General features: G+C 38.3%; 1 protein-coding gene across 3 annotated transcripts in view; it reads right to left on the bottom strand.

The window, feature by feature from the left end:
- PPA2 (inorganic pyrophosphatase 2) overlaps positions 1-25,611 on the bottom strand; it is a 35,017-nt gene that overhangs the window by 667 nt on the left and 8,739 nt on the right. For 2 of the 3 annotated variants that reach the window (XM_051789701.1, XM_051789699.1), the window contains 8 exons: positions 22,156-22,209; positions 19,605-19,724; positions 17,776-17,862; positions 16,345-16,471; positions 8,626-8,753; positions 6,759-6,844; positions 5,164-5,233; positions 557-596 (listed from right to left, as the gene is read on the bottom strand). In XM_051789701.1, coding sequence (XP_051645661.1) covers positions 557-596; positions 5,164-5,233; positions 6,759-6,844; positions 8,626-8,753; positions 16,345-16,471; positions 17,776-17,862; positions 19,605-19,724; positions 22,156-22,209 — 712 coding nt within the window. The remainder of the gene's footprint in view (positions 1-556; positions 597-5,163; positions 5,234-6,758; positions 6,845-8,625; positions 8,754-16,344; positions 16,472-17,775; positions 17,863-19,604; positions 19,725-22,155; positions 22,210-25,611) is intronic. The other variant, XM_051789700.1, reaches the window with a different exon arrangement.

Raw genomic sequence — 25,611 nt, 5'->3', positions numbered from 1 at the left:
TCTCTATAGTTCCTGCCAGTAGAAAATTTTTTTTTAAAGTAGTTAAAAATGAAAATGTAGGATGCATTCTTATTTCCTAAAGAAAAACACATGTTCTGTTAACAAGAAGAATAGTCATAACAGTGAAAAGATAAAGTTTTGTCTTTAGAACTTACACTTGAAAAGTAGGTATGGTTATGCCAATTTTGGGAAAAGGAGCTGTTCATTTGATTAGTTTGCTACTGTGAGGTATGACAAAAACTAAGGCAAAGCAATCTATCTCCTCTGCTTTAAAAAGGATAAATGTCATGCATTTGTCTAGCATAATCAATGACAGAAAAATTTTGTCTTCTCATCTTTTTATGTGGACTACACTTTCACTCAAAAGGAATCTCCCACGAACCATCCATGAATTTCTGTTATGTTCTATTTAACAGGGGACAGGCGATATGATATGACAGGATATAACTATTATCATTTTCATATACACAAAACCACCTTTTTTCAGCAAAACAGTTATGTCAATTTTTAAAGCAAGCAGTTAGAGAAACAGTATGGCATCTGGGAAAAAAGGTACCTTCTGGGGAAACAGAATCTCCATTCACATGCACTGGTGCCTAAAAATAAAACAAACCAAACCAAGGTATCAGTATTTAGTTAAGGTTTTACAGGTAGCACCCAAACTCCAAGTTATTTTACTCCTCAAGGCAAGAGGTATTAACAAAAACAGAACTTTCTCTTGCTCCCACAGGACAATATTCCACCTTCCAGATTTCTCACCCCCAGTCTACAAATTTCTTTGTTGCTCATAAATGACAAACCAAGCACACGAATAATTACTGATAGATTAACGCCTTACCTAATATAAAGGGGATTTCCCTACTCTATCATCTTTGAGGATAATAGGATTTGTTTTTTTACATACAAAAGGGTAAAAATGCCTTTCCATTTATTATATTCCACTGTAAGATATGCATGTGAATATATACACACACACACACAATTTGCATTACATATATGAAAACAATTTATGTGATGATACTCTTTTACAATCACACTTTGCAAGAGCAGGATTCAGTTCTGCGGAAAAGTGACAATTTCTTTTAAAATTTAGGTCTGACATTTCAAAGCTGGATATGCCATTATTCAATCGCAGTATTACACAGCATGTCTTGTCCTGTAACGTAAAGGACAAAATTAAAGCCAGTTTTAATACTGTCTGGAAGCAACCTGCCTCGTGATGAGGATTCAGCCATCCTCCACTGCCCTTCCTTAGGACAGCGCAGCACTTGGACTGAGCTGCACTGATGTAACATTCCCTGAGCAGGCACAAGGCTCTACACACTGAGGAGTGGATTGAAGCCTATGAGGAGGGAAGGGAGAAGGAGGAGTCTTCTTCCCACTTCAGGCAGGAAGTCACTTCACCTGCACAGGTGGATTATGTGACTGGTCTGAAAGGATGTACCAGTAAGACAAACGTAACCCAGGTCTTCCAGGTCATACCACCAGACTATCGCCTCTCTTTCCAGTAAAACCCAAGCTTTACCTCATAAGGCAGGGAGAACCAGTGGTCACCATGTATAAGCAGATGCCTGCCACTTCTCAAAAGTGCTCAATTGCTCTAATTGCTCAAAAGGTTTGAGATAAGGACTCGGCACCTTTCCCCCAGGATCAGATCAAAACCTCATCCCACTGAACCAGGATTCTCTTCACTACACAACACTTTCAACTGGAACACCATTTAAAAACCAAATAAACTAATAAAAAACAAACTCCAGAGTAAAAAACCCACCAATCTTTTGTTTCACAACTGAAAAATGTACAGAAAATTCTGCCTCTAGTGAGTCCCAAATGGAAATGTCCTCACAGAAAGCATGTAGGGAGAAAGGCAATTGAAAGACTTTCCTGCTTAGATCTGAATTATTCAAAACACACTAGTAAACATACAGATTCAAATTTGTTTGGAGATTTTTTTAAATTATCAGGAAAAGTCAAATATTTTCCCCTGTAAAACACTGTTCTGCATTTTATCAAAAGAGACACCATCTAGTAAAGCTTTCCTAACACACTTTCCAATATTATAAGGGAAGAATTATGTGATATGTCTGAGAAACACTGCTCTACTAACTATATATAGATTGTCTTGGAGATTTTCCAACTTGCAAAGTCCTCAGCAGCTTCTTCAGAGAGCAAGCAGTTCTTAGGATTAATGTTAAACAAAGGTTTGGCGATCCTGGTCAGTTTTACAGATGGCAACACTTAAAAGCCTCAAATAAACAGTATATCTTAGCACTAACGGGTTCATCTACAAAGCTCTATTCCCTGAGTTTAGTTTTCAACATATACTGACAGTGAAGCTGAGAAGGAGATGAAACAACTTTCAGAGGCTAGAGAACACTAGAAATTTTCACCATGTAGTGTTAAAATTCAACTAGGTTTGTTGTTGCAGGGGTCTGGTGCATTTTTGGCTGGTTCAAGTGAACAGTACCCGTGCTTATACACATAGATTATCTTCCATCTCTTTGGAATTGACTGAACGTGGCAACTTCACCTGCCATGGAATCATTCCTGGTTGGCCACCAATACAGATGACAGTACACATGCAGGGAACTAACTCAATGGAGTGGAAATTCTCCAATGCAGACAAGCCATTTTAACCCCCATCAGTAAAATACTGAAAGGTCAAACAATTCTGAAATCAACTGTATTAACTTGGGAATTACCCAATCAAAATCTACATGAAATTCTGATTAGTGCATAATTTGGTAAACATTTGATAAGGATCTGAATGTTTTCCATTTGGTTTTTAGTTATAGTTCTTCTGCTTGCCATGAAAACTGTTCCATAACAATACTGAGTGTTGCCTTTTGGGTTTTGGTGTCTTCTTTCAGGTTTTGTTTGTTTTGGGGTTTTTTTGAGAACATATATCTGATTTAAGGCAATTATCACCCACTAAAAATGCCACAATTGGAGTCTGACCCTGGAAACAGAATTGTAGGGAACCAGCTCTCACTGAACAAATAGCTCAGAAGTTTTGCAGTAGCTAAAATATGTTTCTTACTGTACTTGCATACAAAATCTCTTCCTCAGTTTTCATATTTTGTTTTTATCCAGGAGTTAATAGACGAATATAAATTAGAAGGAAATGTATCTGCTTTTAGTTTATATAAAAAACTCGACAAAAAACACAAACACCCCTGCAGACAGACACAGGCAGCTTTCATTTAAAAATCACCACAGCCATTAAAATTCTGCAGCCAACACTCACGTACTTTCACTTCAGTGTGAAAGAGATGAATGTCTGACAACCAAAGCATGCAGTATAGTGTACTAGACAAAAAGATACCTGCTTAAAATGTGCAAGTCAACCTCCCAACTTATATTTAGAGTTCAACTGTTCACTATTCCTATTTCAAGGTCATTTAAATTTTTTTAGTTAGTGTTATTTTTAGTTATCGTAGATTGGCAATTGCATGCAGCATGAACAGTATTTAATAGAGTATTGCATATTTTCCCAGTCTGGAAAGTACCAAGAGACAGCACCCATCAAAGACATAATTAAAGACTTAGACTGAACTGAAACAGAATCATGCAATGGAGTATGTGGAGACAACTTCACAAAAACATTATCACTTAAAGAAAAAAATGTGAGGTACAAAGAAGCCAGGAAATTATACTATTTGATAAGAAGGCAAGCTTTCATAATAAAAAAAGCATTAAAGTTTGATACAAGGTACCTGTTTTATGAACTGGTTTTATTAACGTCCTCCCCTCCCCTCAAAACAAGAAAAAATTTGATTTGTTATTAAGAGACCAAGTAAGGCACACTGATGATTTAATAATTATTTACCCTATGTGCTTCAAAATACAAAGAGCACAGAATGCAAAAGGAAATATTCCTTTGCAGGTGTGTCACCATTCAAATATGTCGGGACTTGAAGTTTCGGTTGCATTTGAAGACTCACTAAAAGTTATTGCAAATTTGAAAGTACAGAGGAGGTAAATATTTGCTTACAGCTGTGACTGACATGTCTAAAAACATACCTGAATTCCAAAATGTGTTTTTCTTTCATTTAAAACTTACGGTCCCATTAATCAGCATTCACAAATGCAATGATAAAGGTACTTTTAAAGAAATGCTGAAAGCAAGAGACCTCTATAAGAAAAAGTTTGGTTTGTTACTTCTTTATGACTTAAACCAACTTTTCTTTACAACTGACAGTCTTATTTGCTGGTGACAAAACAGCACCCAGCACAACACATTCTTCCTAGAAATGCTGCTGGAATGTTAACTGCACAGACAGTGGATGGCATGTCCTTTGACTCCTGAACTTGCATAATTACTCTGACTATTGAGGCAAAACACTGGGTGCCCTGGCAGCCATGCACATGTGCAAAATACCTGCTGCACTCATGTGGTCATGAGCACAGGCTCAGTCACACACAGCACATGTTGAAAAAGAAAAAGTAATACCTGGGGGCACTTTTCTCCATGTAATTTCTGGTAACTTTGCTTAATTTCTGCCATCCAAACTAGCATATTTTGAAATGGAAAAAATTCTCCTCCACTAACATTTGCACATGAAAGCATCAGACCTGCAGGACATTTTTCTTGCCTGAACAAGAAACTTGCATGTTTTAATTTTATGTTAATTTTCAGAATATGACAGACAATCTTTAAGAAACATTCAAAAAAGCATTCCACTCTCTTACAGCATTGCATTTAATTATACCAGTAGACAAACAAAGGGTCTGTTTAGTGATTAGGGACTATAGTCAGCTAGTCAATGACTTCTAACACTGAGTTGTAACTCATGGCAACAGGGAGACAGAGAAGACAGCAGACTAGATACAAATAGCAGTCCATCTTGCTATTCAGGATCAGAAGAAACAGAACTGCAGAGGGATGAAAAAAAATAAAAAAACAAAACCAAAATAACCCCACCAGAACAGTAATGAACCTGTCAGAAAGCACAATTGGATTACTGCAATGATAGTTTTATATTGCAAAGCTTACTCTTCCCCCACAGCCTTTGTGCTCCTGCTTTTACTTTATGCCTTAAATTTTTGCTTAAGGACCATTTCAGTTTAGCTACTTTATTTCAGTTTTGGAGCTCTGAATCTTCTTTTCCTATTAATCATTAAAAAAAAAAGGGGAGGGTGGAGGGGAGTAAATATCCTTACCGACTGAACAATTGACCGGGCATCCTCCTCACTGCAACAAAACGGGCTGCCACTCACCAGAACATTTGTGCTGAAAAATTAAATTAAAAACATGCTTTATCAATCAGTGGAAAAAAAGCCACTCACAATTAAGTACCTATGGAAAAAAAAAACCATCTTCACATAGAGAGCTCAGAACTGTGTATCTGCAAGAAATGAGGAAGTTAAAAACACAAAGTAACCAGTAATGCTCAAAGGAACAGGCGTGTGGAAGGATTCGTTGTTCCTTTGGGTTTGAGGGGGGTTTTAGGCTCTATGTTCTACATTAGTGCAAGCAGTACTCACACTCAGTGCTTCTGGCTGCTAACTTGGGTACAGTTCAGAGGACCACAGTGAAGAAACTAAATGCCCCCAAAAAGTCAGCAGAGATAAGCTGGCACTTCCTGAGGCAGTTGAAGAAGACCTAGATGGCCAGCACAGATCATGTGAATATCCCCTATCTCCTATGCCTTGAAGGATGGACAGATACTGTGGCAGGTCACAGAAGTAACAGCAGGTTACTTCAGTAACCTATCTGCAGTATCTAACAGGAAGGAAAAGCAGGCCAAAATTCTACTCCTACATAAAACAGGAGATACCTGTAGTACTTCCAGACAGCAGACAAACTCTGGGGCCAAATCCCTTGAAGAAATGTTTCCCTATGAATCTGTATCCTTTCACACAGAAAGTGAGTTTGGTCATGAGTTTTTAATGTCCTACAGAGTAAACTGCAAGAACTTCAATTACTCAAAGTAAGACTGCAATTTTAATTTTTTTTTTAATTTTATCAACATTAAGCTCAAAGTGCCTCTTAAATGATAAAGACCAAAATTTGAATATTATCCTACAGTATTCTTGCCATGCAAAAGTAAAATTAACAACCTGTCCAACTGCTAAGGTGTTGGGCAATTGCTGGACAATCAGCTCCAAGAAAGAGAGAGAAAGTCGCATTTCCCCAAAGCAGAAGACAACAATAACTACCTAAGAACAGCTTTTCCCACAGTCCTTGCCCTCTGGTTTAGCCAATGACAATCTACAGTCCTTGGAAAGCACCAGCCCTACTATTCAGGGCCTCTAGTGCCAGAACTGCCAATGCAAACCAGTCCAGAGAGTTTAATAAAGTCTATTTTAATTCAGACCAGGCCAAAGACTAATAAAGAACAATAGTTTGGTTCTCTCACTCCAGAGAGCAACTAAAAAATATGGAATGCTAAGCTGCCAAAGAATTTTGCAACAGAGAAGTGCAGCAGTGAAGGATAGAATAAACAGTGACAAGAGGACTGGTATAGGATACCAAGATTCCCCCAGATGATCCCGAACAAACACTCTGGGGCCATTGCTCAAAAGCCAAAGTAATCTATGCCACTTTTATGTAATGCCACTTACCAGTAAATCATCATCATAAAGGTGCAATTAATCAGTCATGCTCTATTATCAATTAATTATCAATCAAACCCATGAGTATTCCTGTTATCTCAAAAAAAAATAAATTAAGCAGTTCATGGACAGCTGCAACATGTTGAATAGCACCAGTACCAGCACAACACAAAGAGCAAGAGACACGACTGGATACTTACCAATTAATAGTACCTCCATCAGCTTTTTTATGAAGCAAAGCTTTCCAGTGTTCATGGGTGGATTTAATAATTTCAGCAGCAAAATCCTAGTTTACATGAAGGAAAGTTTTATGAATTAAACTGTTAGTGAACAGAAAAAAAGCCACAGAACTAGTTTATTAAAACATACTATTTCATGTGGTATTATAAGGGGCGTCCTTTGAGGCCTCATTAAATTTCTGGAGAATATAACATCCTTTTTATGAAAAGAAACAAACTTCACTATCTTTCAAATATACTGGCTACATATTCAGAAGTTCCCTCAGTCCTCAGCCAGAAAATATGAATGGTGCATGAAAGAAATGAAATCAGCACTAGATGCTAAGCAGACCCCTACTGCTGCAGAAAGCTGTACCAGGTCCTAAATGGGACAAAGTGTGTGAGCTATGACTCTGCTGCTACATGTGAGCATCAGGGTCAGAATTAGGGTTTCCCCTCCAGTAACAAAATTTGCATTTACTTCATTAATTGCCCAATCGTATACTTAAGCATTTGCAAGAACGTAACATGTCAGCTGCTTAACAGTTTCTGTTTGTTTGAAACAAGACTGAGCTTAAAAAAAAAATAAAGTAAAATAAGCCCTCAGTATGCAGATGATGATAGTTAGAGTGGCTTGCAAAAAAAGCTGCCAACAGAACATTCACATTTCCTAACAAGGAGTGACTTGGAAAAGTGCCACTGGAACATTGTGAACTTCACCAGAGCTGCTGGAGCACAGTCACAGCCGCCTGGCCACATCCTGGGTCTCTAGAAATGCTTGAGAATTATTCAAGTGCTCCAAACCAGCTATCTCAGGGCATTTAGTGCCTCCAGGCTGAACTCCAATGGCCTGACAGGGGATATGCCGTTCAACTGTGGCTCCAGAGCCACACTCTGCTTTACAGTGCAGAAAATCTCTAAGACCTCTTCTGGGAGAACAGAGGAGAGCTCAGGTTATCAAAACTTACAACTCCACACTTGACTGATTTTAAAGACAGTTTTAGTGCAGAAGGGAGTCAGGGCATCTCTTTAACCAGCCAAAACATGTAAAGTTGCCTGTGCTAGTTAGAAGACATTATATAACTTAGATAGCACCCTGCAAGGTGAACTAGCTGACACATGGACATCATTCATTAGAAACCTGTGATTCTTTGCCAAGAATAATCTACAGAGTGTGCAATATACAAGTTGCAAAGCAATTTTACTGAAATCACATCCAATTTCCTCTGGAAAAATCCAGGTATTTTCTTCAACAAGGTCTACTCCTGGGTCCATTCCCCTTTCAAACACCAGCCATTTTAACTGTAGGTAGTTTAAAAAGCCATTCATATTTTCCAAAAAAAAAAAAAAAAAGGGGAAATATTTTTTCAGCCTTCAAGCCAAACAGTTCAAATGTTTTTACACAGAATTACCAGGAAAAAGTATATCTTGAGAAAATACCTAATATGAAAAAATCTGCAACCCATTGTCTGCATAGCCTTAATAAAAGTCAGAAATATTATCAAATAGGACTGAAAAAACACCTGAAAAGACAATCTGTTCATTACTCTGACAGAATGAAAAATGCCTTTAAAAACACCAACAAACAACACAGATATGTGTGTAAGTCTCGTCAGCATTAGGACTGAATATTTTTTGCAGACTTCCTTTAATGACCTATGCATTTTCCCTGAATAAAATGGACAGCAGCAAATATTATTTAATCGTAGCCTAATAAATTGTATTCAGAAGTCCCTCATATCAAAATTCTTTTCATTAAACCTCTTCCTTCACAATTCCAAAAATTCTAGGAGGTATTATAGAGGCCACATGACAGAATGATGCATCTTTGATTTTGCATTATCTTTACCTTGTCTTTAAATTCTCCATTAAAAGCAAAATGATTTTCTGGTTTATCATCAGGGACTTTATATAATCGGAACCAGTCAACTGTAGCCTCAAGGTAACCCGGTTTGTGCTTCTTGACATCATCAATATCTGTAGGTTAAAAAGAAAAAAAAAAAAAGACTGGATCATTTTTAATCATTTTTAATCATAGGTTTTGTAACATCCATTTTTTAAAATTTCCTAGAGGATCTGCAAGCAATTTGATTGCACTGAGCACTTTCAAAGTCATTAGGGAACTTCACTTTATTACATTTGCTGCCCAGAGTTGAATATCTTACGATTTCACAACCACACTAAGCAGGTAAACCAGTTGCCTCCTGACATTCGTTAATTAAGACCCAAAGGGACAATGAATGAAAGGACCATATTTGTGACAAGAGAAGAAGAAAATTCCATATTTATAGACTTTCGTCTTAGTAGGTATCTCTTGCAATACTTAGATTATTCACTGAGGTAATTTTTTTCCCCAGCAACTGCAAGGGCTACAAGCATTTTTTGGTAATGAAAGAATAGCTAGTAAAAACAATTTCAACACATGGATTTTTAAACTAGCACCTCAAAACAAAATACAGGCATGACTTCTCAAAGTTGTATTAAAGGTATCCCTTTGCTCTTCTGAATTTATGACTTCCAAATTCAGCCCCTTCAATAAAAGATAGATATGTGCCAGGAGCACTAAACACTAACTTTACTGATAACGCCTTGGTATCTGCATATGATAAGCACATCACAATGATAAGCAAGTCTGCCTCTACCTCTATAATCCCAATGTGCAAACAGGACACAAAGGGGAATGTATGCCACTTGTGGGACACCCTTGTGAGGCAGAGATGAACACTGCCACAGTGTGTACACAGAGATTAAACACTCACATAGTAATTCTGCTTGAAGACTACACTGCTGTATCAAAGATGCAGCTCGTGATCTTATATGCTTACTTGCAATGGGGTGGTCCTATTAACCCATGGGTAAATTAATTCTCTGTCAATATGTTTACGTGGTAAAGCCTTCAATACTTTTCTAATTGATTTTTATACAATAAAGGATTTTGTCCTTTCCAGAAACCAAGTACTTTGTATCTGGTGTAATCTTTCTATTTCCCTTTTACAGTCACTTCTGAGGGAAATGGGAGCTGACTTTTTATTGCTGTAGTCTTCCAGTTATTTCATAACTTCACTCTGCTCAGGCCACCTTCCATAGTGTTACTCTCCTTCTCTACCGTTTTGCAAGTCACTCACTCATGTCTCCCTTCCTTATCCCCTCTTGCTCTCTCTCAATACTGCTTGGCTACTTCATTCTCTTCTCCCATAGATATGCCTCATTTAATGACATCTGCTGATTAGCAGTGATTCCTGATAAGATACTCTTCTGTCTACCCAGTCCTAAAAAACAGATTTTCAGAGTTGTTTAGTCCACGGAATTGACACCTACTCATGTGCTTTCCATCTTGAAGTGCCTAAATGTCTTTTCAAAATTTCATCGTGAACCTGAACAAAAACATTAAAGTATTTCTAAAGAGAGTAGTAAGAGACGAGGAAAGGTCTTGTGCTACAGACCATTCAATTCTCAGTAAACCACCAGAAGAGATGACATGTGGACTGAACAGCCAGGCCAAACCTCTGTGAGAAGATATGCTGAGTATTCATATGCATCTGATAGATGCCACTCCCAAATTCCACTCCATTACACACTACCCAGAGAATAAAGCATAAAACCTTGAAGAACCCCATGTAAATTTTTGCTTTTGCACACACTTAATAGGGCTACGTGTTTACGGACTTAGAGTAAAACACATTTTGAACTTGGCTGCTGGCCATCTGTCTATAGGAGATTAGGGAGTTGCATTGGCAGAATCCCAGAAAAAAGCAAGGGCACGTAAGGCTGTGCTAGAGGCAGGTCTTCTAGCTGGAATACGTGTTTAAGAGCACAAGAGGCATTTCACTAGGATGGGTGGGCAAGACCAACCAGAAGGAATGATTTAGAAAAGGGTAGGATCAGCTGGAGCCAGAATGCTTCATCTGGGCACTAAAAAAACTGCAGCTTCAAATCGGTTTCAGGGCTCCAGTGTATCTTCCTGTTCTCACCAAGCAAAAGAATATCCCTCCTTCAACTTGAATCCTTGTCATCTCCTCCTCTTTTGAGGCCTGAATTCACAGTTTATAGCATTTGTTGAAGAGACAGTATCTCCTCAAGTCTGTAAAGCAAACCAGGCTGCTGCAGCAATGTCCTTGGCTCCCAGCAGTGGACAAACTCCAGATCTCTGTCTCCAGACACTACTTAAATTCGAGCATGCTTTCTCACACTGCTGCTTCTTTTTTCTGGTTCCTGTTCCAGCAAATCTCTCTCCTAACTCTGCTTCTCCATTCCCCCTACTTGGTTATTTGCTTCCCATTCCCATAAAAACTGTTCATCAAAAATGCTTTACTGTCTACTAACTGACACTTGGTCCTTCTAACTGTTGTCCCTTATTTATAAGTTTTATTTAAATTTCTTTAAAGGACTTAAAGATTAGGATAGGCTTTGGGACAGACTTTACTTCCTTATGATAGGGATGACCATCTTCATGGATAGAATTATCTCCCCGAATTTCACGCTCTCTCTTACCAGAAAATACCTTGCCTAGGTAAAATGACTAAACAGAATCAGGCTACAGCATTATATGGCTGTTGAATACTGTCTTTGAGGACTTAAGAAGACAGGCATTGGCTGCTTTTATTTCCTTGGTTCCTGGCAAGTTATTCTCCTTCATCCCTGGGCTTCACTTCACTGCTCTATACTATAAAGGACAGCTACTGAGCATCAAATGAAGCTTAAATGCTTGAGGAAAAAAAAAAGACCCAAAACATCTGTATTATAGTGGGAGTTGATGGCAAGAAATAGAATAAAGTGCAACAATGCAATAAAACAAACAAAAAAATTGATCCTGTTGCTGTGGAGTCAGCACATAGTACAAAATATAAGGATAACAGCAGCTCTTGCATCACTCAACAGCCACCTGATCAGTTCATTAAAAGTCACCACAGAAAAACTTTAAAGACATCTCATCTTCCACTCCGAAATCCAAACAGCCTTTTTGGGACATCAGGGGGAAAAGGAGAAAAACACTCAGAAAACAGAAGAGCAAGCAAAGAAAGGTGAAATAAAAGATCACAATAAGCAGTACCATGATTTACCACACTAATATCTATAGAAGATAGCTGCAAATTATTTTAATTAAAAAAAAAAAAACAAAACCAACTTAGATGTCGTTTCTACAGCAAACACTGTTAAGACACTTTTTTCTGACCCTGACTGCTTACCTTCCCTCAGAGCTATATACTTACACTGATGTCAAAATGTGCTAGGCAGGTTTGGGAGTAGTAAGCATGTACATGGCCCGTGAAACTATGGCAGTTCATCTCTGCAAGCAAGCCCTGCTCAAAATAACAGAGTAGAAAGGCCAGGCTGCCGCAGGTACCAGCCAGCAGGTACCCACTGGGCTCTGGGTGGTTATTTCTTTATACTGCCTACGTAATACCACAGGTCTCATTTTTCTGGGCACCAAAGTTAAGCACCAAGGGTTAAAAAGAGATAGCTAATCAAATTAAGGGTTGCAGTTTAGTCTCAATAAGGAAAACCTCTAGAGGCTGGCACAAAGAACTGCTGCTAGCTCTCTGTCAAGGGACTGAGCCAATGTGAACACAGATCCCACTTCTATCTGGCTTTACAAAGGAGAGCAACAAAAGCATTTGTACAAAACTACCATTTTTAGTACAACAGATGCTGCTTCTTGCAAGCAAAGCTAAAACAACATGCTTGCAGCAAGCTTTCTAAACAAGGTCTGTGGGAAGAGAGGACATATGTTTTTAATAACATCTTATAAACATTTACAGGAAGCAGCAGCTACATTCCATATAAAGGCATTTGGTGTATTTTGAGCAGGGGGTAGGAGGGGAGCCTTGGTACATATAATTAATTTCTTTATACTGAGTGCTTACACAAATCCACTACAAAGGTTTCATGGGCCTCTGCTGCTTCTCTGCATATAAATACACTCATATGCAAGGAGGGGTCTGTAACAACATATACAATATACTTTGGTTTTGCCATTTAGGGTTTGATCGCTTAACCCTATCTTGAGACGCACTTTATAAAAGCAGCATGGCAACATCATGGCTAGGCTTCATGACAGCACAGTTAACTACACCAGTGCCAGCAAAAGGCAGAGCAACAAAGTCAGCAGACATCAGCAACTGCTGCTGAATACATCCAGGTACCTTTCCAGTGAGCAATAGCAAAAAATGGCTGCTAAGATTCCAGGCGGGTAAAACACCTCCCAAATGCCACCCAGCATACATGACTAGTCCAATTTGCTGAAGGAAGGAGAGTTGACCTTTTGAGAGTCAGACTCTTCATAAGCTGCTTCAAACACAATTCCTGCTTCAGCTGCCAGTGACTTTTAAAACCTCTTGGCCAACATGAAGAGGCACATACATTTAGACCAAATCACAGCACGAAAATATCACTCCTCCTTTACGGCCTCAACTTAGTAAAGCACATCAGATATGCAAGTAAACTCCAATATATTAAGTTCAATCCAAATTATGAGGTAAGCGGACAAGTAGCCTTTCTACTCCTGGCTACTATTTCACTGAAAAAAAAAACACAAAAAAACCAACCAAAATGCAACAACAACAACAACAATAATAATAATAATAATAATAATAATAAAATCAACCAGGCCTATTACATCACCAAGATTTAGTGTTTCAGTCTGCAAGGACTTTAGGTCCTTTCTCAGAGTTGCTTGGTTTAAAGTTACTTTGCTGGTCCACTAATGGCCATCTGCCTAGCAACTGCCTGAGCACAAAGACAATAGCCAATAAATAAATCTGAAGATGTCTAGTTTTAGTCTAAAAGAAACTTTCACACACAATTACCTGCATCTGACATACAGTTTATATTTGGTGTGAGATTGTCCCCACTTCCACCAGAATTAAGTGCTATTATTTCAAAGAGATTGCCTTCCAAAGTCAGTCCAAAACCACTAAGCCCTTGCTATTCCCACTGATGACACAGTTCCCACTTGAATAGGTGCTAAGCATTGCTAATCATTCCTGGGTATTGTCACTGTAAATTAGAGTTTCTCATTGCTCTGTGTGAAAGAGAGAGTTCTAGGCAGGGTCTTCAATTTAAACCAGTATTTATCAATAAATGCCTGCAGGACACAGTATGGCCTGAGTGCTATGAATGAACAATGAGAACCATTCAGAAGTTGGGACTGCTCAGTTCTAAGTTCTGTGAAGTCTCAGAAAAATCAATGGCACTTAGGAGAACATTCACGATCCCAGAAGGAGAATATACAGAGTACCTGGGGTGTGCTTAAAGCGGCAAGAGGAGTTAACACACTGCAGGCTCAGGATGGGGCTTGCGAGTAATCACCACTCTGGTGTCTCGGAATTATCTTTTCCAAATGTTCACTGGGGGCTGTGCACACACTGAGCTGAAAGCAAATGTGATGATTCTCAGTCCAATTGGAAATGCTTAACAAATTATACAAAAGTGACTGGACAGGACTAGAAGGCAACACTTAGCCTCATCTTCCCCAGGAGGCCACCTCCGTAACAGCAGCACGTGAACTACCGAGGAGAGACCAGTTATATCTGTAGCTGCCGTCCCTTTACGCTGAAATAATTAACAACTTTGGAAAGGGGGAAAAACAAGTATAAAAGGACATATTGTACTGCTGGCTCCAACAGATTTGTTTGTTTTCAGACAGGAGAATGATTGCTGTTAAACACTGCAAGCCAGTCGTGTTTTGTGAAAGCAGATGGGGGCTTTTTCCCCCTTTTCTTTCTTTTGTAAATCCTAGGCTGCAACTCCAATCCCAAAGGGAAATCATATTAAATTGGATAAATATTTCTGCACTTCTCTGTATCTCAGAGCAGTTCTCGAAGTTTTGCACATATTCTCTGATAAGAAAGTAGGCACTCAGGAACCAACTAAAGGTAATGGTTTGCCCATACTCCCCCCTTTTTTTTCTTTTAAATAAGATTAAAGCTCCTACTCCCCCACTCCCAAACTAAAGCTGTAACAGAACTGAAGTAAATCATTACCTGGGGGGGGTTGGTACGAAACAAAAACCAACCAACCAACCAACAAACCAGCAGAGGACTTTCAAATAGAAACAGTTAATCCAAAATAATAAATAATACTGGAATAAACTGCCACAGTTTTGCCCCAACTTAGTAGACTCCTTTTAAATTCTTTCATCCATTTTTCTGACTACATTCTCTCAGAAACTGTTAAGCAAAAAATGTAAGACTTTAAACAGAACAGTGTCTAGAAATGAAGGGCCAATTACTTGTGTTTTAACTACTGACACTTATGCATTTTGCTGCACATCACAAAGTGGTTTAAATTGATACTAACATTAACAGCAAACTATTACTTACTATTTCCTTAAGCTGAACTTCTTAATCTCTATCAAAGTAGTTAAAGAGTCATAAACACTATGTAGTAATTCATCTGCCCAATGATTTAAATCAGCATCAACCCAAGAGTTTCCTTTTCCTCATCTCCTCTTCTCCCCTTCTTTCCCCACAAGTCAAGTATTCTCCATGCGAAAGCAACCTGCAAGAAAACTGAGAATGAAGGGCCAGTCCACTGACATACTTTATGTTCAGAAACCAGGACAAAGCCTCAATGGTTGAGGAACACAATTGCTTAAAAAACTACTGGATAGCCCTACTCCTACAGAAAGGTCACTCTGTGCCTTGGTGCTCCCAACCAACAAAGAGCTCTGATTGTACATACCTGATGGGTATTGATTGCGTGTGTATATATATATGTATATATATACACATGGGGTTTGATCTCATAACAATCACTTTTAGACAAACCTCCTCACTTAATTCTCATGATTCCCAAACACTGCATTTGAGGAAGAGAACCTCTATTTATCCAGAGAAAAGCTGTACTTTACCTGTGCTGTAAAAACCTACTTCCCTGCAGCTTTAACACATCTTCAAGCAAAATTAGATCTCATCTGCTATTCACGTAGACACATTTCAGTATTTGAATTTCATTTGCATATCAGAAGAATGGTAACAGGGAATATAAGTCTGAACAGGATATTTCCCCCTGCACAGCTAGGGGGATATTAGGGTGATACTAGGGTGAGCTGCACTAGCAGTTTACTTTGCAAATTTTCAGGTTAAAAGGGGAAACACACTAAGCAACAAACCCTGGAAGTAACACACTTACAAGTGACAAAGTACTAGAAATATACAGCCTTTTCAGAATGCAACACAATGCCTGCAAATATAACAGGCACAAACACTTTCAACAAGGAAAATAGCAGTGTGCTATATAACGCAAGTGGGTAAATATTCACTATTACACAGGAGATAAGCCTGTAATTTTAGGAGGTCACTTTCTAAGGTAGTTGTGTTTCAGAAGTCAAAAGACTTTCTGTATGACAGGTCCGCTTGAAAATCCAAGTGAACCATTTCAAAAAAGTTTACTGTGAAAGCACATATACCCTCCATGAAGGAAGCACCTGACTTAAACAGAACAATAAAAGAAAAGTCTTGCCTTTCCACTGTGTGCCTCTTCTTGTCCTGGGTGGTCTAAACTCAGGTACCATTCTACTGTGCAAGTTGTGGACCTAACTTGCATAAAGAAAGACAAAAATACTTGCCATGGATTTTATGGGCTTCTGGGTCATCCACACTGATAGCAATTATCTTCCAATCTGTCTCTCCTTCATCAACAAGAGCTAAAACACCCAAAACCTTCACTTGAACAATCTCACCAGAAGAACGAACCTGAAACAGAACACATCACAAAGATCTGGAAAACACCACAAAGAATTTCTCCTTTACCTTACAAAAAAAATAGTTTTACTACGTTTTTGACTAGCAGCTATAGCACTATTGCAAGATAGATCTGAAAACCTAGCACACATGTGTTTAACATTTCTAGCCTTTCTCCTACTATTTGTCAACCCTCAATCCTCTAGTCAGCATTTAAGTACACAAGAAGCTAGAAAATATTTCCTTCCTTTTTACCCTAGTTCCTCTACCCTTTCTTGATCGTCACTCCAAACTGCAAGTCAAAAGTAGCTCATACTCATTTTTTAACTTATTCCTGTCTCTTGACTGTCTACTTTCCTCAACTCATGGTCGTAATTTATCTCTTGTTATTCCTTCCTCTAGACTCCAGTATACACGCATAAACACACAGCCCTTCCCCAGAAATAACAGCACAACTATTTTTCCATTATCTTAGGAACCTTCTCTCTACCAGAAGATACTCCCTTTGTAACTCCTTCTGGATCCCTTGAAATTCATCTTTAGGCTCCTCACCTCAAATAGTCGGTTACCACCTTCACTGAGGTCACCAATTAAATTTCCCCTTACCTAAAATATCCCAAGATATCTCTCTTCCAAACTCATTAATTTCATAACCTCATTTTTGATACCACAGAACATTGCTTCATTCTTCACTGCCTCTAGATATGTACATTTTTCTTTCAGTGAGCTAAACCTTTTCTTTATACCTACTAATGGTTTTTTCTGCACCTCTTTTTCATCCATCCACTTTGTGACTCATAAATCTGCAACACGGCAACAGGTTCCTGTCTTCTCTAGAAGAGGATCTACTTCTGTTTGCACCCATGAGTAAACTCAAACTTACCTCCTTTGTGGGTCTGACCTTGTAATTTTAATGTGCTAAGGCTGTCATACTTCCTCATCTTTCAACAACCTGTTCACAGCTACAATACTCCTAATAGGAGGAAAAGAAATAAATCTTTTCCTTTCCCAAAAATCTTAACTCCCTCCTACCTCACACAAAACTCAATGTCCAGCCACAGAACTTCAGGACGGTGTTTTTTTATTTTCCCTTTTATCAACTACAAACACTTTACCAAATCCTTCTTTTTTTCCTTCTTTTTAAAAATCCACAATTTCCTTACCTATTCTCTCCTTAGATCCTCTGCTTATACTTTCATCAACCCCTAATACTATTACCATTTTTTTTGTTTTCCATCTGACCTTCTCTTCCAGAAGTTGTTGCCAAATTATTAAGTTAACCTTGATAAATTAAATTAATCTCAATAAAGACAAACCTTTGAACCTATTTCACAAACGTCAATAGGATCGTTATCCCCACAACATCCTGTAATGGTATCTGTATGGTTTGGATCTTCCCAGGTCTGCCAAAGGAAAGAGAACTATCAGTTATCAACTAAACTGCAATCATAACTTGTCTTACCACTAAATTACTAAGATTAATAAAAACACCAATAAAAACATCAGCTTTCTGAGAACAGGCTTGCTCAATGGGAGAAGAAAAAACAAACAAACAAACAGCCAATGGACTGACCTTGAGTAACTTACACTCAGGACAAGTAACATGAGGATTACTGAGGACACAGAAACAAAAATATTAACTGCATCCATGACTCAGCAGATACACTTTACCCAATTGCAGTGATTAAGGCATCAGAGGATGCTGAATTCAGATTTTTGTAGTTACTAATGGTTATGGGATCAAGCTAGGATATCTTACAATTACGTTTTCATTATGCTCTTTAAATACCATGACACTAACACTTATTGCTTTCAAAAATATGGAGGCTTTGAGCTAACTATCCTCCTAGGCATGGATTTGTCAGAATCCAATAAGCTTTTTAAAGTTTTCAGATTTGGGTATGAAGTATTTCTTAATATTTTGAGATGTGTACCTTCCCAAGAACAGTGAACTGCTTAAGACCAAAGAAGTTTCTCCAAGGGTAAGTTTAAACCCCTGCTCTGAGCACTGTACAAGCAAGGAGTCCTAACCAAGTTATACTAATTTAATTACTAGACCAGTACATGTTCTTACTCTTACTGGCAAGTAACTCATTCTACAGTTGAGAAGTTTTTCTGTTAACAATTTTAAGTCCAATGAAGTTTCATTGAAAAGATTTTAGAAAGCTTTTTTTTTAAGGAGCTATGCTGTTAGCTCCTGCTGTCCATGATCATAACTCCACCTCAAAATTGTTTATTTTTCCAAAACTCTTCCAAAGGGTTTTTTATTTAAGACTACATTATATCAGTGTTACTTTTCTGCATAATTTCATCTCTTCACATCTAGGTTAAAAGGAAAGCTCACTAGCTGTTCTCTGGACAGTAGAGTAGCTTCTGCTATGATAGCAAATATTCTAATATATTAAAAATTAAAAATTACAATTATTTCCAGCCCTCTCCGATTTCAGGGTTCAACGTTCAGTGCTTATACAGTTAAATGTAAAGAAAATAAACTACCCTTTTCAAGTTCCATCATGTTCTTCAGTACTAATTTAAGTCCAATGGGTTATTCATAGAAATGAAAAAAGTTTAAAACTTTTCATTATGCTCAAAATTTCATGCATTAGTTGGCTTTTCAAGGCTTGAAGCTTTGAATGCCTCCTGATCAGTAAAGTCTCACAGTTCAGAGAAAAGTTAAGAAAGGCAGTTGAGGTTTAATCTAAAAAAGAACAGCCCTTGTGTTCTTCTTAGTTAAAGATATTAAGAAATCCCAATTAAAATTTATGCTGCAGCATATGAAAATCCTAAATGAGTTTTTTAAAAAATGCCTTGTTTAAGCAGGAAAGAGCTACTTGACAAAGTATTCTTGAATGGCAGACCATGACAGTTTAAGTCTGTCACTACAGCACAGAGACAGACTAAAGATTTGAGATTTCTTGACCATTTAACTCCTTCCTAAAACATAGCTCAGATTTACTTTCACACCCAAATTCTGATCAAAATTTATGGACACAATAAAGTTCAACATAAAAAAAATCCTAATTTACAAATGTATCCAAGAGAAGCATCCCTCTTGCTGCTGATTTGCATTCAGGCAGTATCCAAGATTTACAAGGCAATTTACACAGAAGACAGAAAACTTTCACCATTATAACAAAAATGTTACCTGTGGGAGGGCACCATAATTCCATATATAACCCTTGTGAGGAAAGATATTTGCCACATATCGAAGCTTCCCTTTCTTTATATCTTGTTTAATGGGATTCAACGGCTCCTCAGTGGCAATCTAAGCAGATCGTGAAAAAGGGTGGGGGTGGAAAGGAGGAGAGAGAGAGAAGGAGAATGATAAAATGGAAAGCAATTCATTCCATATTGAACCAGTTAGAAAAATTCATCTGGCAGGCACATGCTTGTGGTTTGAGAATTATTAAAAGTACAATAGCCTCAGTCTGAATCTCAAGGGTCATATTCAAAAAGCAGCTTATTAAGGTTTTAAATAATGCTGTAAAGTGTGCAAGAAAAAAATGAAATCTAGAAGAGAAAGTAATAAATTTATAAGGAAACTGTCATGGTCAAACATAAATACTGAAAGGAACTTAAGTCAGAAGTTTGCACTTTATAGTACAAGTTCAACAGACATGCAAATGGTGGTACAAGTTCTTCTGACAACAGGGACTCTGACACTCACAGAGGAGATGTTTCATGTTCTTCTTGCCCTCTGTTCCTTGCTCTCCTATTGCACACATCCCTTATTTCCAACACCTTTCAGCATACAAATGCTTTTTAGCAAGCACGAATTCTCTATAGTCACCAAATGCCAACTTAACGCAGATTTGGAACAAGTTAAGCTGGCATTAGAAGAGGGCATTCTTAATCCCAAAGAAGCACTCTCAGAAGGACAGAAGCTGAACAGTATCATCCTCCCCAAAACCTCAACTACAAACCCACTGCCATATGAATTACCTACCACAGCTAATTCACTGTAACCACCCTTTTGACACTACATACCGCAATCCAATCCATGTTAGCTTGGTTCTTGCCTATGAACACTCATCTGAATGGCAAAACATTGGTTACCAGCTGAAGTGGTTACACTGGCTCAGGCAGTGCACAGCTTCCATGCATAAGCACACAGCCCTTAGTCCACATTCATTTTACATCCCTGTAATTTACCTAAATTACCTCTCTCACTCTGGTTACAAATCCATCCCCAAGGAATTCCTCCTTTCTGAACCACAGCAACCTGTCAATAAATAGCACATACTTATTCTGCAAGTAAACCCTCCCCAACAGCTGAGATGATGGTTCACACATTTCTGGTTTCACACTGGATTCTACTTGCTTCTGGTCACAACTTAACACTGAAGACCTTAAATGTGCCACCTGGGACACTGACAGAAGTGGAGCTCAGCAATGGAAACTGGGACAAAGAAGAGTGACTGCCAGCAGCAGACAAAAGTTTCATGAAAAGCCCCTTCAGTAAAATCAAGGGAAGAACAACAGAAACACAACAAGGTGATGAGTAGAAGATCTGTCACTGGGGATGTAACAGCAGGTAACATTCACTCTAAGGCAAGATTTAATTTCCTACAATCTCCATTCCACAAGAGGGAATCTCAGCACAGAGATGCAAAGTATTAGCAGGTATTAGCAGCTTACCACAGTCTGGACTGAAGGAGTGCCAGGACACAATGGCATGGCAAGACAACTGCCTTAACGACTGATGCAGGAAATTTCAGCTATATTAGAAGTTAAATGTTAGAGAACTACATCTAGTCTCCTCTATCAAGCCAGAAGAGTCTACACACTACAGATTTCTGAACCTACCAGGACAGTAAACTTTTCTACCCCTGACATAATGTGCCAAGAGAAGAGGAGGGAGAGTAACCTGAGCTTTAGGCAAAGAGTTCAAGTAGAATTGTCAAAGGAAAATTCTAAGAAAGAAAACTCAGTTTCCACAATAAATCATCAGTTTAAAATACAAGGTAAATATCTAAGGTAACCCTGGTTGCAGAATAACAACTGTGAAGGTAAACACAGTTCAAATAATTTTCTATAATCAGGGAAAGGAGAAAACAAAACTTTGAAATAACAGGCTGGGTAGGTTCTTTGGTATTATTTTCAATAATTAAAATAGTTAACAGCTCAACCACAAGCTTCCTTTAAAGCAGCTGGAAAACATCCCTAAGATTAATACAAGTGTTCAGAAAGATAGGACATATCCTGGTGAGATGTGTTGTTTCACAAACACTACAGATGAAGCCCTATTTGTAAAATATCTCCCTGCAGGAGATACTTTCAATCAGTGAGGTCCCCAAGTAATTTTTTTTTTTGTCACAAGGAAATGCTTTTTTATTTTCAACTCCATTTGTCAGGATTTGGCCTAGCACCCTATAGAGTGGAAATGATTAATTAAATTCTCTGAGTGGAATGCTCCACAAACATGAAAGACTAAAATGCTGGACAACATCCTGAATATCAGTACTTCCGAACTCTGCTGCAGGTATGCTGCACCCTCCAGTCAGATGGTTGAAGAGAAGACACTTCTTATAATTGCAAGGAAAGTGTCTGTATGCACCACTTCAAATCAATTTTTTAACAGAGATTTCATGTGTAAAGAGTAATCCACACTGTGATTAAACTCAGACTATTGAAAGCCACTTCATTGTCATAACTTCCATAAATACCTATATAATCAAGGTATTTTTCTTAATTACCTCCATTTTTGCATTAGTCCAACGAGGCACTTCTACAATCATATTATATAGGACCTAAAACAAAAAACAGTGTCAGAACTGAAAATAAATTCCTCTTGGCAATTAGTATTTTACAGTAACACAAATTCTCTCCTCTGCATTCAGCAGCAACACACATCACATTTCTCTGTTCCAGCTGCTTTTACTTGTACAATTCATTTAGTTCCGCACAATGATATTCAACCTCCTTGGTTCATCCTTTCCCCACCCCACTCCTTTGAGAATACAAACAACAAAAAGTAATGGAAATACACATGATGGTTTTTATGCCCATATCGATATTACTCTTCACAAAATGTTCAGAATTTCCATGGAATGGTTTGCTACATGGCAGTGGTTCAGCCTACTAGTCAAAGAGGATTGGATGTTTCTATAGAAAAGAGTTAGCTTCCCTTAAGCAGTGGAAAGGACAATGCTTCTGTTTTTTTCCCCCTAAGGATTTATTTCTTTAAGGCCCTCCTCTTTTGACTCATTAATTTTTTTAAAAAACCCATGCAAATGCAACAACCACTGACATTTCTGATTCTCAGTCAAATCTAGTTGAAGCGAGGTGATACTAATCCAAAAGCGATGGCTGAGGAAAGATATGGACACAGATACCTCACATTTGTGTTAGGCTTCTTCCTAAGTGCAAGCTGTTTTGAGAAGGGGGTGTGGGAGGAATAAACCCAAAACATGTAAACTTGCATGTTTTTAGAAGAAAAAAAAGTAGTCTACACCTTTCTTACTGAGGAAGTTAAAGCAGTATTTTCCAAAGAGAAAAACTCTGTGTAACCGCCGTAAGATTTCTTCTTCTGAAGCTGTCAGAGGTAAGCACTACCAAGGAGTGGAGTATTAATTGAATTGGGTAACTAGACTGAACCATCAAGCAATGTCTACAACCTATTTTAGATTACTAAAATAACCCCAAAAATATCACATTGCCTGGAACATCTCTTCATAGCCAAAGAAAACTTACATTGGTATTAACAATCACAACAGTTCAGGAAAGGCAAAGTATGTTTTTGCAGAAATTTGTAGGAAAAAAATATAAAGTTACACCAACTGAAGACTTGCACTGACTCTTTAACAACATTGCAATTAAGGCTCCAGTGGACCCTTAAATATTTGTATTTTTGCTCCTTGCATCTTGCAGCTGCAACAAACAAATACCATTACCAGGGTCAATGTCACAGTCTGATTAAAGTAATTCCAATGGTTCTATGATCACGTCCTCCCAAACAAATCTGGAATGTGGAAAGCAAGAAAGCAAAGGAAAATCCCAACTGTCACTCAGCATTTCTATCATGAGATCACAAGCTATGCACAATCCTAACAGCAGATTCCCAACAAATTTAAATTATATTTGCCATCCATAAGTACTGTGCCCATACTGCAATCCGTGGCACATCAGATGGAATCACTTTTCCCAAGCAGGTCATCACCAAATAAAAAAAGATTTAAAAAAAAAACAAAGAAGAAAGGTGCTTCAGATAAGTTTCAGTTACGTAAAGTACACCTTATGTATATAAGAATAGTTGAAACAAAAGTAATCAGAACAAGGGCTCAAAAATGTCAACACTGAGGAAGGAGACAGAACAAAGCAACATACATGCACCAGCAGGTAAGAGAAGGGTTGGAAGAGTGCCCAATAATGTCTGCACATCCATCTGGGAAACATGTGGCAAACAGAAATGCTCAGCATGAAAGCCAGTGCTGACAAGAAACTCTTACAGAACTGCCAAGCAGGTCGAAGAACTGTTCTGACTGGTAGCTACAGGTAGAAAACTTACAAACTACTCCTGGAATTATACATGATGTCTTCCCCTCTACCACAATCCTGTATTTTTCTTTATATGCTGCTATACACTTTTCTGACCATGTCAAATACAATGGCTTCAGCAACCTCTAAACTTGGTTTTGAGCTTTAATTAGTCACAGTTAGTCCAGGTCTTCACCAAATCAACCCTCAGGGCTGGACAACTGGACTGAAATGAACACAATGTTGCTCTCACAAACAAACAAAAAAAAACCACTTGAATTTAACTCAGCTCAAAGACCAGGCCCTCATAATTTGTGGTATCAGTCAAATGTGAGTTGTCAAGAGTCTTAAATGTGACAGCCTGACAGATTAATTTGTATGCAAAAAAAATCCCTGAAATACTCTCTCTAATTCTAAGCTGCCACAAGCATTTACAAGAGATTAATGACTTCATACAGTGTTTACATTTAAAAATAAAAAGTTTTATTTATAGGGCAATCAAATTTTCACAGTGGTGAGACTAGATCCACTGGTGTGGAAAGAAGAGCATATATTTTGACAGATAGAGAGAAGTAGACTCCTCTGGTTTTTAGGGGATTTTTCCTCCTCTTCCTATCTTGTTTCCCTCCTTGCCTAAGTATCACCCAGGAATATTTCCATCGCTCTTATTTTCCCAGATCAAGCACCTATTCCTTCTAACCACTTGAATGCTGTCTCCCATCCCTTGCTGAAAACTGTTCCCGCCTCAACTGAAAACAGAAATGTAAGTGTCAGACACCACTTGTCTTCACAGATTACCATCTGCATATGTCATTCAGTGGTTAGTTTTGGCTGGAGAATGCATCTGGTAACTGATATTTTTATCTTTATTTTAAATCAGTAAAACAAAAAATTCCACCCCACAAAACCCCCAAGTAAGCACTTCTACCCCCCCAAGCAATGGTGAGACTGCTTCAATAGCCCACTTGACACACCTTCAAATGACAGAAAAAAGATCTCTCATCAAACAAAAACTATTGCTTGCAAAGTTTACCATTTAACTGCCTCAGTACAATAGCAGTCACCTGGTCTGCCTGAGATCATTGCTAGCTGCAGACCAGATTTAATCCCACTCTGCAAGCGCCTGATGTAGAAAGGACTCCAGTTCAGGAGAGCCAACTGTACAACAGGCCAGATGGAGCAGCTTCATGCCAACTCTGCTGGCTGACACTCTCCTCAGGACAGTATTCCTGGAGCATGCAAGAAAAAAGGAGGAAACAGTTTCCTAGATTCAGAGAAAGAGACAGAACTCATCTGCTAGGGAAAGAGCACTGACAGAGCCCAGAGGGACTTTCAACCCAGGGTATTACGTAGCTTTTTTGACTTTGAGTCAATATGAACACGAGACAGACATTTGTACTTATGTTCTATTATACCTCGAAGAGGTGATGGGGGCCAGGGGGGTGTGGAATCTATTTGCTCAACACAGAGAAGTCAAAAGTGCATTTCCTAATTCCTAAAACTGAATCAGCAAATCAGCAGAAAATGACACAGTAGAACAACCAGTATGTCTAAATGATACCCTTTATTTCCTAAGAACTACACACTAAGTACATTACATGGGAACTCACATAGGTTGTAACTGTTTGCTTTATCAGGGTGTTGTCTTTAACACTGCTTGGCAACTTATTGCATTC

The sequence above is a fragment of the Manacus candei genome, unplaced genomic scaffold (genome assembly GCF_025592945.1).
Source record: "Manacus candei isolate 608988 ecotype Guabito, Panama unplaced genomic scaffold, ASM2559294v1 h1tg000028l, whole genome shotgun sequence".
Classification (NCBI taxonomy): domain Eukaryota; kingdom Metazoa; phylum Chordata; class Aves; order Passeriformes; family Pipridae; genus Manacus; species Manacus candei.
This window is presented reverse-complemented; position numbering and strand designations above follow the sequence as displayed.